Source organism: Episyrphus balteatus, chromosome 3 (assembly GCF_945859705.1).
Source record: "Episyrphus balteatus chromosome 3, idEpiBalt1.1, whole genome shotgun sequence".
Taxonomy (NCBI): Eukaryota; Metazoa; Arthropoda; class Insecta; order Diptera; family Syrphidae; genus Episyrphus; species Episyrphus balteatus.
The window spans coordinates 119,457,597-119,471,142 of NC_079136.1; the positions used below are offsets into that span (position 1 = coordinate 119,457,597).

Genomic DNA, 13,546 nt, shown 5'->3' on the forward strand with positions numbered 1-13,546 from the left:
TAAACATTTTAGGTTTCAAGAAAATCAATAAAGCAATCATTCTGAACTACTGCAAGTTCCTATAGTAAAATAAATACATACAAATAAGATCGTCTACTGTATGTCATATTTTAAGTTAAAATCAGCTATAACTTCAATACAGCAATATGTAGGTATATATATTATTTTATGTGTTAAGGTAAACACTCTTTCATTTTTCTTGATTATTATAATATATTGTATTATTAATATTTTTTCCATTAAAAAGAGTGAACTCCAAATATTTCGGTACATTTTGAAATAAACAGTAACATTATCACTTGATTTATCTTATCTTTTTGTATTTTTGCATTACAAACAAAAATATATAATGATAAAAAAAGCTTATTTTATACAGGGTGTTTCACGTGAAGCTATTCCTATATAAGAATCATTTACCTAATAAACAACTGTTTTAATTAATGAAACATTAATATTAAAATTAAAACATTTAAACCCTCTATTTCTACACATCCCATTCAAATTCTATATTATAAATGTTAATTTTTCACTTTGATGTACTTAATGTAATTTACTAGGTATAGTAAATAAGTACAATAAATATGGAACCACCCGTTAGAAATTATCTAAAGGAAAAGTATTGGTTTCAATAAAAAAAAAAATAATGATTCAATGAATCTGCGTATCATAATAAGATATAAATTCGTAAGATTTATTTGTTCAACAATGGAAATTTTATGTTAACATTTTTTTATTGTTCAAAGAAAAAAAAGTTACGCATACGTCCCAGTGACCCGAAAATCTAATATATTGCCAAAATTTGCGAAAGTATAGCTGAACCAATAAAAGAGATTCAGTTTACAGTCAACAACACAATGTTTATGCAACATTTCTGAAAAAAAAATTGGCTTTAAAGGCAAAAATTATCATAGGCTAGGAAAAATGAACAGCTTTATAAAATAATATCTAAGCAACAAAAAAAGATAGGTATCATAAATTTTGAAAAACATTTACAAAGAATAATATTTCTTCTAAAAATAAAGATCTTTACCAAATTTTAACCACTAATATGAACAGAGAAATTATCAATAATATGAGTAAAGGCATACCAAAGTAAGGGTTTTCTTAAATCATCGGTAAATGGTATCAAATTTGCATATAGATCGTTAATGAAGTGTATAATATGACCTAGAATTAACTTTTTAATGTTCTTTATCTTATTCTGGGACACCCTGTACAGTATGAGGCAGATGTAAAAATATTCAAAATATCATTTGCCTTACCTTAAATCTTAAAAAGAAAGTTCGCACGACCCGTTTGCACCTTTAACAAAAAGCTTTTTTTATCGAATTTTTTGCGTATAATCACCTCAATGCTTTTTGTTCCAATTTGAAATTAACTTACTCAGTTATACTTGGGACCTTCTCATGATAACAAATCGAGTTAAGTTAAAATTTAATAATAAATGAGGTGTTGGCAAACATAAACATCTGTTTAAAAAATATAATACTTTTTGTATTCGTGTCAACAAAACAATAATTAATAAATTATTTGCAAAAAAAATAAAAATAAAAACAAAATGACAATAACAGATGCATATCGTTTAAATTCCAGCATGAAATGTGCTAAATACATGCTGCTTATTATTAGTTTTATGTTTGCAGTAAGTAATTTGTGCTTTTTGTTCATATATTTATAACATATTGTTTGTTTTTTTTTTTTAAGAATATTAATCGTTTTGAAAAATCTTAAATTATTTATTTCCTCTTTTCTATTCAATGTGTTATACTGTTATACTCAATTTCAAGATTGTAAGTGTATTACAAGTTCCAAATCTATTTAAAAGTAGAAAAACTAAAATGGGCGGAAACCACGCCCCCAAATAATCCTCAAGATCTTCATTTTATGTAAATTTACAATTTTTGTTTTTTTTTTTTAATTTTAATATCGAAGGTAAAAAAAAGTTTAAAAATGGCCTAAATTGTTTTCAGTAAACAAGTGCAGAATTTTCAGCTAAAGAACTTTCTTGCTCCCAACCATAGGTAAATACACCTTGATTCTTATCATTCAACTGTTTGATGAAATGAAGTGGAACTTATTTGGAATTGATAAGAAAAAAAGATAATTAATATTATTAATCATTCCAAAAGCTATTTATTTGCAACACATTCTGTAGTATGAATCAACAAACAAATCATAAATTTCACCTTTATAAGAAATGATAAGATAAGTAAAGTTTGTCATGAATTTACAATAAAATTGTAGGTACTTCTTATAGTTCTACTTTACAAATATTGTGATCTAATAAAAAAAAGCTTTTAACATATGCCATAACTATATATTTTAGGTGCATTTTAATTAAAATATTGAATTTATCATTTTTTTTTTAAATAGCACAAAATAAAGGTAGTAAACAATGGCCCAATTAAATTGTTGTTTGAACTTCAGACAAAATTTTTAGCAATTTACTGCGGTGCTAAAAATTATACTAATTATATTTAGTGCGATAGCTCATTGTTATTATTATTAATTAACTTGCTGGCTTAGCAGTCGTTGGTAGATTTATTTCTTTATGTATAACAGTTTTGAATATAACAGTGATTAGAAAGATGCATTATTATCTTTTCCAGTCTGAAAATTTTTCTTGTGAAAGTCATCATGTTTTAAACATTTCTGCTGTCAGATTAGTTTTATTTTTTTCAGGAAATATTAGGGACTAGATATTTAGACAACGTCATTTTCTGAACGGAAATTTGAGTTAATTGACTAAGGTCCAATTTATTCACTCTCCATTAAATTTAAAGTCGCCATTAAAAAAGGGAAATTTTAAAATTTGTATGCGATTTGACAGTTTTATAATTTTAAATAGAGCCTTTAAAAATAATGGAGAGTGAATAAATTGGGCCTAAATTAGTTTGGATGTGATGCTATTGTCAAATTTCGAAATTTATTTAAGAATTTTATGGGTGGCATGGGTAAAACACCAAATTTTACTTAACTATAATGAATAAGTAAAATTAATTATAACCGATAATGCACTTTTTAGTTGTTTTTCACACAAATAAATTTAATTTTGCTAAATTAATTCTTTAATTGAAAACAATCTGCTGTCATGTTGACAAAAAAAACTTTCCTAAATTGTTAGGGAAAATTTTCTTGCCTAAGTCAGCTTTCCAATAAAATTACCTAAATTGGAAGGATTTTTTTTGACAGCTGACCAATCAGAGACCGAGAAATTACCCAAATATTTAGTCCCTACCGTTTCTGAACCTGCCCAATGACATAAATGCCAGAACTATAATTGTCGGATGCGTCGGATGAAACGGAGGGGAACAGCGCTCGCAACCGCACTCGACGGATGAAAACTTATCGAAAATACAAAGAAAACAACAACAATTGACAGTAGCTTCTGACTACATTCGCCAATTATGGTTCTGGCTTAAGTTTTTAAAAATCTTATTGGGCTCTCAAAGAGAGCAAGAGTACCTTATTAGAAAAAAATAGGTTTATATAAGTTGCATCACATAATGGACTTTATCAGTCTCACTCACTTATGAAGGCAACATAGTGAGGACTGCGTTAAAGAAGAGCTCAATAGCAGTTGTCTCCAATTCAGCACCTCGAACTACATCAGCCCCAAGTAACAATTTAGCTTTCATAAGGGTCAATGCAAGCTATTTTTTGACTTGTTTAAGAAGAAGGACAAGTCTTATGCAAATCATTTTGGCGCACATTACCGAATTTCCCCAAGACCTTCCTCCACAGGCAATCCACAAGCTAATAGCTTGTGACGAACAGCGTAAAACGACCTTATACAGGCCTTTTTACAAAACAATGAAACATTTTAGGGAAACTATAGCTTCGCTAAGGAAACTATCATTTGCATTGGATGTTAGGTATAATAAGGCCTTATGGAGGTTGTTATAAGATGTTGAATTTATGAATAAAAAAAAAATACTTTATTGATTTTTTTTTTCTTTTAATTTTTTCTAATTTGTTTTTTCTTCTTTTTTGGCCATGTCAATGCTTTTCCTGTCGTTCTGAAATGGGAAGAATTTTATTTTAATTGAAAAAGAACACATTTTTTTTATTTCACAAATGGCCCCGCCCAGGAATCGATCCCACGTACCTCTGCATACCAAGCCAGCACCTTGCCAGTAGACCATACTCGAATATTAAAGATGAGTGGCAAAAAGGGAGCTAATTGAAACCTCACATAAAAATGCAATGTTTTTTTCTAAAGTGTTACAAACATTGCATATCTGCAGGATAAAAGCTTTGCATACTTATTGGTGAAAAACATTGCATACTTGAGAGATGAAAACATGTCATACTTACAAGAACCTCTTGGAACAGGTCTTATGAAAGCCTTCTGTCACTTGAAAATAGAAGTCTTCTTTAAAACGGTTTAAACAGGTCTTATGAAGGTCTTCTTTAACTTATATTTACAAGGCTTCTTCTAAACACTTCCAGATAGCCTTAAGGAGACCTCCTTTATTTCCAAAATGGATGATTTGCGTAAGTAAGCCTTAAACAAAACTTATACAAACTATAGCTTGTTACTTGGGGCTACATCAACGACTTTAAACTTCAATAGGTCCGTTCAAATTTTTCACAACAAATAAGTACCAAATTGCTATAAAGTTATTTGGAAGGAAAAATTTTCATTTTCTTCACACATTGAAACCCACTTAAGTGCTTACCTCCTGATTTGCCGGGAGAAAAAACAAAATAGTAAAAATTAAAAAAAGCACGTATCTATCTATATTTTATTATCATATTATCATAAAAATATTATCTCAAAAAATATGTTGTCAAAATAAATTTTAAGTCGATTGAAGCAAAATTAACGAAGTTATGAATATTTCAAAACTTCACGTTTTATTCCAGTGTTGAAAACTTTAAACCGTTCTCCTTACAAGTAACATTTTATAAATTCAAAACTGCACCGATTATTTGAAAATTTGGAGCACTACGAGTAGTTCTATACATAACTTTAAAGGTACCGCTAAAGAAATTTGATTACACTGGTCGGCAACAAAAATAGAGCTCAAACACAACCCTTATGTGCTGAGTCCGCATCCGAAGAACTTAATTGAAAATTAGTTTTTGGGAGTTTATAGCGAAAATAGTGATGAATGTAGCTCCAAAACTAGACGTGGTAGAATAAATCTGTAAACAGCTTTGAATTCAGCACAATTCCCGACTTATTTTTTGTTTTTTTTTTTTTTTGCCGACCAGTGTTACCGATATCCATATCAAAGTTTTTCACCAAAACCACTTTCAAGTTAAAAAAAAAAAAACACTGTTTTTTGAATGGCAAAAAAAAATCCTGCCTCTTCAACTAGTCCAAATTGCAACTAATGGTGTCTTGAACCGAAATAACCAATTTATAGGTAGACTTCCTTAAGAATAGCCTGGTTATCTATACCTGTTATGCGGCATAAGCTTAATCCTGGGAGGCAACCAACGTTGAGAAAATTTATTTATGACCACGTTTTAGGTCAAAATTACGCACTGTGCGTCGATATAAAATTTTTTTGAACACTTTATAGCAGATACCAGAAATAACAGTCAACCTTTATTTTCAGTTTCTCTCTGAGAGTTACCACATTACTTTAAATAGTTTCGGTTAAGGTTTGAGATTTATTTATTTTAAAAAATCAAAAATAAAGGTTATCGGTTGAGATTTTTACAAAAAAAATAAATGGAAAATGTCAACCTTTAACCGTTTTCGCTGAAAATAAATCAAAAATGGTCAATTCAAAGGAAAATCTCGAATATGTCAAGAATGTCTTTATATTGCAAAAATAAATATAAAAAGGATGTTTTTTCTAAGTTTATGTATTAAATAATGTATGAATTAAATAGACTCTCAAAGTTCTTTAGACCCAAGATTATATCTCTTTTCGTTTAAAGTAAAATCTAAAGACGAAAATGTGTTTTCCACTGTGATTTGAGTCGCTGGGACCACAAGCACAGCCAATGCAATTTCGAATATTTCAGGAGAGCGATGTTCTTTTTCCAGAGAATTCTCTGGGCTAAACAACTAAGCCCAAGGGGCTAAAATGTTGTTGTATTTAACATGTAAATTGCTTAGCCCCGACTGCGTTTTTTTTTTGTCCAGTTAAGACCGGTGGTAATAAAAAACACACCTATTGTGTGGATTTTCCAAAGATTGTTCCGAATTACGACTAAGAATTTTGCTTCTATAAGGCTTTATAGATTCTACTGTTGCTTCTGTAAGGATTTATGCAAGCAAAATTGTATAATGTTGAACTTCAAAACCAATGAGAAGCTCCACAAGCCGCAAATGGTCTGTCTAACTTGTTAGTAATCCTGTTGTTAATCTTTCCACTCTGCATCTATTTTTGTGTTTGGTTTTATTTTATTTTCCATGATATTTCATATGCTTGTTTTAATAAAACATGCATGCCCTGACTATACCTCTGGTCCTAGAAAAATGGTTTATACCTTTTTGAAAACAGTGTTTAATACACACAAGAACATCATCAAATATTTTTACTTTAAGGCTATACCTATCTGAGGCCTCATAAGTCAACATATACCTATTTCAATGAGACAAAACTTTAACCCTCTTGGACGCCATCTAGTGTCAAATAAAAATCTGCAGTTTTTCCACTTAGGATCTTTACTGATACTTGATATTATGTACTTTTTTAACATTTTGCTCTGATTTTCTTTTCAGATAACTGCAATTCTCTTAATTTTGGTTGGTGAAACAATCCAAACAATATTTGGAGATTTCCGTCAATTTTTAGATGATTATTACCTCTCACCACCAACTTTGCTCATTGCAACGGGATTTCTTATGTTTGCGGTTGCCATCCTTGGTTCATATGGTGCAATCAAGGAGAGTGTTTTAATTATTAATTTAGTGAGTTTTTATTATTTTTTTGTATAAACAAATGTTTATAATAATTTTCTATTTTTGTATTTAATAGTATGGTGTTTCACTATTCGTTGTATTTATTCTTGAAGTTGCAGCAGCAATTGCTGCTTTTGTTCTCCAAAGTGATGTCCATGTAATGCTTGTACGAACAATGAATGAATCCATGCATCAATATGAAAGTAATTTATATCTTCAGAATGGTGTCGATTTTATGCAATCCGGTGTAAGTAATCAAAATCGAATAAAACACGTTTGATTGTGTGTAGTTTTCCATTCCTCATAAACAATTTTGCTTCTATAAAGCCTTAAACAAGTTACAGTTGCATCTGTAAAGCCTTATAGAAGCAAAATTGTTAAACACTAGTTAAATGTTAATTTTTTTTTTTTTTTCACTTTCATCAGTTACAATGTTGTGGAATTTATGGTCCCATGGATTGGAAGCCCGTCCTCGAAGATAACATAAACAATAACCTTACAAATGACATCTATGTTCCACCATCTTGCTGCTATGAACCAGTTTCAATTAATGATTGCAGTGAAAAATACGAATCTGGATGCTTGGGTCGAATGCATTTTATAATTTCTCAAAGTGCAATGTTGATTGCTACCGGTGCAAGTACAGTTGCATTTGTTCAGGTTTGTGATTATTTTTGACAGCAGAGATTTGAAAGAAATCATTTTGTTTCTTCTTTAACAGCTTTTAGGATCAATTTGTGCTTTTATGTTGGCCAAAACATTGAGACGCAACAAGTCTATAAGGGAAGCACGACGTTGGCAATTGCAACAGACATTAGGTGCCCTTATAGCCAGTTCTAAACCAATGCCAATACCGTCTCAGGAGGGCTATCAGCAATTGGGTGAAAAAGAGAAGTACATGGAAGAATATCATGCCAATAGTCCGAGTGTGAATTAGGTCTTGGACCTTATATCTTATTACCAAATCTTAAATAAATTTGGTTGCACAAATGTATTTTTATTATATAAAGTGATTTTTTTTTTTTTTGTCAAAAGTTGAAGTTTTTAAAACATTTTATTTGAATGTGTAAAAAATTAGTGAATTTGTATTTTTTTTTCGTATTTATGTAGGTTTTCTGCAGAAGGAAGAGGAGAATTTATTTGCTCTAGAAATAATGTCGATCTCAACATCTAGATCATAATAGCGTTGGGAAAAGGAAGAAGTATTCTCGGTTTGGACTCATCGACACATTATTTTTAAGAACTTAAGGCCTGGTGCACACATGCGTTCTTTGGACGAGTTCGGAGGTGTTTAGGACGCGTTTCAGACGCGTTTTGAACTCGTCTTGGGCGCGTTTTGGACTCGTTTTAGATGCGTTTTGGATGCGTTTCAGACGCGTTTTGAACGCATCTTGGGCGCGTTTTGGACGCGTTCTGGACACGTTTTGGACGCGTTCTGGACACGTTTTGGACGCGTTTTAGATGAGGGTTAGACGCGTTTTGGATGCGTCTTGGACGCGTTTCAGACGCGTTCTGGACAGTGGCCCATTATGACTTTTTTGCTTTCAAAATTCATATCCTCTAAACGAATAAAGATATTGCCACAACTTTTTATCTTTTTTATCTTGAAGGACATTTCCAAGGCTACGAAAATTATGCTTTACTAAAAATTAAAAGGGTGTTTTTTTTTTTTAATTGATGTAGAATAAAGAAGTGTTTAGCTAAGGTAATACATTTTTTTATTTTTTTTTTTTTGTGTTGAACTTATTAATTGTTTATTTATTACCTTATTTCTTTTGCTTCTTCTTTTGCTTCAGTTTTCAATTAAAACGCATCTTTTTATATTTTTTTAATATTTAATTATTTTTTATTCAATATATTTTGATTTCTTAATTGCTTCATCATCAAAACAAGTAAGGTAATAAACTATAATGGTATTTTAATATATAGTACCTTTGCCATATTATTAGGCCCAAGCGAAAAAAAAAAACAATTTTTTGAATCATGTTGATGAATTTTTAAAGTTTTTTGTCGAAATATCTTAAATTTTTTTTTTGTCTCATTTATTTACACTTATCATGTAGATACGGGTTGATTTAAAAAAAAAGTTAAAGAATTCATAAATTTCGATAAAAAAAAATAACGTGCAAAAGGAATTAATCTCTTAAAGACGTTTTAGTTTTGATTCTCGGATTTCATATTTTTAACCAAAAGAGGTTTAATGGGGGTCATTTTTGGCCAAAAGCACGATAACTCAGAAGGTGAAAAGTATTAAGGGATTCTTGTAGAGGAGTTAAATACAAACATTTTTTACTACTCCCTCCGTTTAAGAGGGAGGGACAGTTTTCTAAAAAATTACTTAAAATAGAGAAAAAAAATGGGTTGGGGTCCAAATTCTGCCGGGGTCAAAATTCTTTTGTCAAAATTCTGATTTCAAAATTCTGTTTTACAAAATTCTGCTTTCAAAATTCTGCTTTTCAAAATTCTGTTTTTCAAAATTCTGTTTTTCAAAATTCTGCTTTTCATAATTCTGCTTTTCAAAATCCTGCAAAAAAATTAAAAAAGGGTTTGGAAAATGTTAAAAAGCGCGCGCTTTATTAAGATATATTAAAATATTAAGAAAAGGTTTTTAATATTAAACATTTCCGAAAATAACTAAAAATTTATTAATTTATCAAATAAAGATGAATATTCAAAAATTTAAATAAGAAAAGGAATATACAACATCGGTTCCAATTAGTATACATATTTTATTTGAAAGAAAGTCAGTATATGCATTTCAAAAAATATTTGCGACACTTAAATAAAAAAATTTAGGAAAGTACCAATGTTGAATTACATTAATGAGGTTTATTTTTCTTTAGCCAGCGCATATGCTATAAAAACAAAAAACAGAATTAGCAGAATTTTTTTGTTCAAATATAATGCTGGCAGAATTTTGAAAAGCAGAATTTTAAAAAGCAGAATTTTGAAAAACAGAATAGAAAAAAAGCAGAATTTTGAAAAACAGAATTTTCGCTGAAAAAGCAGAATTTTGAAAAGCAGAATTTTGAAGCCAGAATTTTGACCCGATCCCAAAAAAAATATTTAAAAACGACGGCAACACTTACAGTTATGAATGATACCTTTTTCAAAAGCCAACATTTTTTACTTAATACTTATTTTTTAATCAAGTTATTTTAATAAATAGTTTTTGAAACAATCGATTTCAAAATTTGGGGAAAAAAAGTTTAAAAAAAAAAACAAAAATAGAATACTATTTGTTTTTTAAATATGTCAATACTAAATTGATTGATAAATCCATCTCAATTGATTCATTATCAAACAACAAAAAGAATAAATGTTCCTATATGTCTTCTAGTTTTTGAGAAAATTAAAAACTACTTTTTTATCAAATTTCGCCATGTCGCTATATGTCGTCATGTCGAAGAAGAAGGGTCTCAAGTTTAGCCTAGTGCCTCGGCCCCAGTAGCTCAAGGTACGTCTCGGTCCAAAAGTTTAAATACAACCACAATCAAATTACAAAATTCTTCCATTGATATAAACAAATCTTTATTTCTTATTGCAATTTCTTAATTTGACAACTAAAATCCTTCAAAACATTCAATTGCTTTTCAATTGAATTCGAACTAGTTCCACCAATGACATTGTAAGTTTCAGCAATTTGATGAAAATTAGCAACTTTACCAATATCAATATCGAATAGCGGACAAATAGTTTGTAGATCTTCCAAAGGCACTTCTGTAAGTTCTAAATTACGTTCCTCTGCTAATTGAACAACTTGTCCAATCAAATGATGTGCTTTACGAAAGGGTATTCCCTTACGAACAAGATAATATGACTAAAAAGTTATAAAAGAGTCAAAAGGTAATTTTTAAAATCAAAGTAAAACATTAAAAACCTATATATACCCAATCTGTAGCCAACATATCCGGACTTAAACACGATTCCATGCGATCAATATTCACATCGAGAGTTCGAAGAACTCCTTCAGTGACTTTCAATAGTTTTTCAAGCTGATCGAAAGCAGTGAAACAGTATTTCTTATCGAATTGTAAATCTTTGTTATAGGTCGATGGAGTACCCTTAACTGTCATCATTATTCCTGTCAAACAGCTGAAAATTTCACCAGAAATTCCTCGAACAAGTTCCAAACTGTCAGGATTACGTTTTTGAGGCATAAGACTACTGCCAGTGCAAAATGCATCCGAAATTCGAACAAAATTGAATTCGCGTGATGCGAAAATTATGAGGTCTTCAGATAAACGGGACATATGAAGACTTGCTAATGATGCATTGTAGATAAAATCAACTAAAAATAAAAAAGAAAGAAACTTAGTCTTAGGCGACATGGCGACAGAGCGATATGGCGACGAACGACAAGGCGACATGGCGACAAAGCGACAAGTCGAGGGACTTTTTTCAAAGAAAAAGATACATAAAACTTACTGACAAAATCGCGATCCCCTACAGCATGCATGCTATTTTGAGTTAGCCCATCAAAGCCTAACTCTTTCTGCATAAAAACTCGATCCACATTCAATGGATTTCCAGCTATTGCTCCACTTCCCAAAGGCAACACATTCATTCTATCCTTCAATTCTATAAACCTTGCACAGTCCTCTTTTAGAGCAAATCCATGGCTTAGAATCCAATGAGCAAAATGAACTGGTTGCGCCCTCTGCATGTGAGTATAACCCGGCATCATGACATTTGGATACTTCTCCGCTAAGCCAATTATAGCTTCCATAACCATTCTCAAGGTCTGCAAAATTTCCCTAATAGCCTTGCGCATCCACAGCTTCATATCGGTTATAACCTGGTCATTTCTACTGCGGCCGGTGTGTAATTTCTGTGCAATATCTCCAATAAGCTCGGTTAGTCTACGTTCATTTACAGTATGAACATCTTCGTCAGTTGGCTTGAATTCAATTAATCCCTCTATCCAGTCGTATCGAACCAGTTCAAGACCTTTTTGTATTGCACTACATTCGGATGCTGTTAAAATACCCGCCTTGGAGAGAGCCTCGGCATAGACTTTACTTGCATCAATATCGACAGCAAATAATCGAGAGTCTACTGGCAGACTGCAATTGAGTTCAGCTAAAATGGAACTTGTGTCACAGCTAAAACGTCCTCCCCAAAGTTTTGACATCTTCTCGCGCAAATCGACTAAAAAGCAACTAAACTCAATTTAAATATTCATACGTAGCCAGCAGTAAAAGTGTTGTCATGATTCGAGAGAGAAACTCATCGTTAGGTAATGAATTTGGTTATCATATATCAGCATCGCGTTGTCTTATCATTTTTTGTTTATTACTTAAGTGTGAGAATAGACAAACAAACCGACAAATTTAGCTCTTAGTTCTTATCTCCTAAAGATGCTAATTCAAAGGTAGAATGTTTTTTTATTTAATTTATTTTTGCCTTTTGTAATAAATAGCGAAACAATTAATGCAAGCATAATTGTGTGACCCTAAAAAGTCGTGAATTTCCTTAGAAATTTGTGCCTAATAATTCAGTCAATGGGGAAATTACTGATAATTATAATCATTTTTATCAAAAAAACAAAACCGACTTCCATGAGGGAGCGGGTCATAATTCTGCTTGTCAAAATTCTGTACGACAAAATTCTGTGGGGTCAAAATACTGTAATACCATAGTTCTGTACGTCATTATACTGTAAATACAAAATTCTGTACGTCAAAATACTGTATGAACAAAATACTGACATGCAAAATTCTGTTTTGTAAAATTCTGTACGGCAAAATACTGTATATCAAAATTCTGTAAAAATGCTGTAAAAAGTGCGCGCGCACTTTTTTACATTATCAAAACGATATTTTTTTACAGAATTTTGATTTACAGAATTTTGATGTACAGAATTTTGAAATACAGTATTTTGATCAACCAGAATTTTGCTATACAGAATTTTGACTTTCAGAATTTTGTTCCTACAGCATTTTGCACATACAGAATTTTGACATACAGTATTTTGGCATACAGTATTTTGAATACAGAATTTTGCAACATACAGAATTTCGACCCCAACCCCTTCCATGATTCAAAACGGGGTTTTATGGTGTTTTTAAATAGTTCCTATGGCTTTAACTGAAGGAAATTAAAATTAGACCACACTGCAGCCACTAGCTTTCCAATACAAAAAGAATTATCAAAATTGATTGACTCTGTCCAAAGTTATGCGGTAACAAACATAAAAAAAAAAATACAGACCAATTGAATACCTCCTCCTTTTTGGAAGTCGGTAAAAATATATGTATGAGCCCATGATTATGAAAGTGGACTAAGGCACTTTTTGCATTGTTTGAAGAAAAACTTGCATAATAATTTTCTTATATAACGATTTAATTATATTTTTTTTTATGAAATCACTAGAGGAGCAATAAAGAAGTTTATTTAATGCAATTTCGCTTTCAAATAAACGGGTTGGGGTCGAAATTCTGTATGGGCCAAAATTCGGATTTCAAAATTCTGTATTCCAAAATTCTGTATTTTAAAATTCTGTAAATTCAAAATTCTGTATTTTAAAATTCTGTATAAATTCAAAATTCTGTATTCTAAAATTCTGTAAAAACAAAATTCTGGATTTCAAAATTCTGTATTCCAAAATTCTGTAAATGATAAAAGAAAAATTGTTTTGATAATAAAAAAAAAGTGCGCACTTTTTTTCATTATCAA

General features: G+C 30.7%; 2 protein-coding genes across 2 annotated transcripts; one reads left to right on the forward strand and one right to left on the reverse strand.

Moving 5' to 3' along the window:
• The first annotated feature begins 1,392 nt into the window (after window positions 1–1,392).
• LOC129916069 (CD63 antigen) lies at window positions 1,393–7,862 on the forward strand. The gene is made up of 5 exons (XM_055995838.1): window positions 1,393–1,642; window positions 6,689–6,877; window positions 6,945–7,115; window positions 7,295–7,528; window positions 7,590–7,862. The coding sequence occupies exons 1-5, from the start codon at window positions 1,559–1,561 to the stop codon at window positions 7,803–7,805; spliced, it is 894 nt and encodes a 297-aa protein (XP_055851813.1). The 5' UTR covers window positions 1,393–1,558; the 3' UTR covers window positions 7,806–7,862.
• A 2,520-nt stretch (window positions 7,863–10,382) lies between these two features.
• On the reverse strand, window positions 10,383–12,050 carry LOC129916346 (argininosuccinate lyase). Its single transcript, XM_055996217.1, has 3 exons — window positions 11,297–12,050; window positions 10,759–11,159; window positions 10,383–10,688 (listed from the first exon to the last, which is right to left on the reverse strand). The coding sequence occupies exons 1-3, from the start codon at window positions 12,000–12,002 to the stop codon at window positions 10,407–10,409; spliced, it is 1,389 nt and encodes a 462-aa protein (XP_055852192.1). The 5' UTR covers window positions 12,003–12,050; the 3' UTR covers window positions 10,383–10,406.
• Between the last annotated feature and the right edge of the window lie 1,496 nt (window positions 12,051–13,546).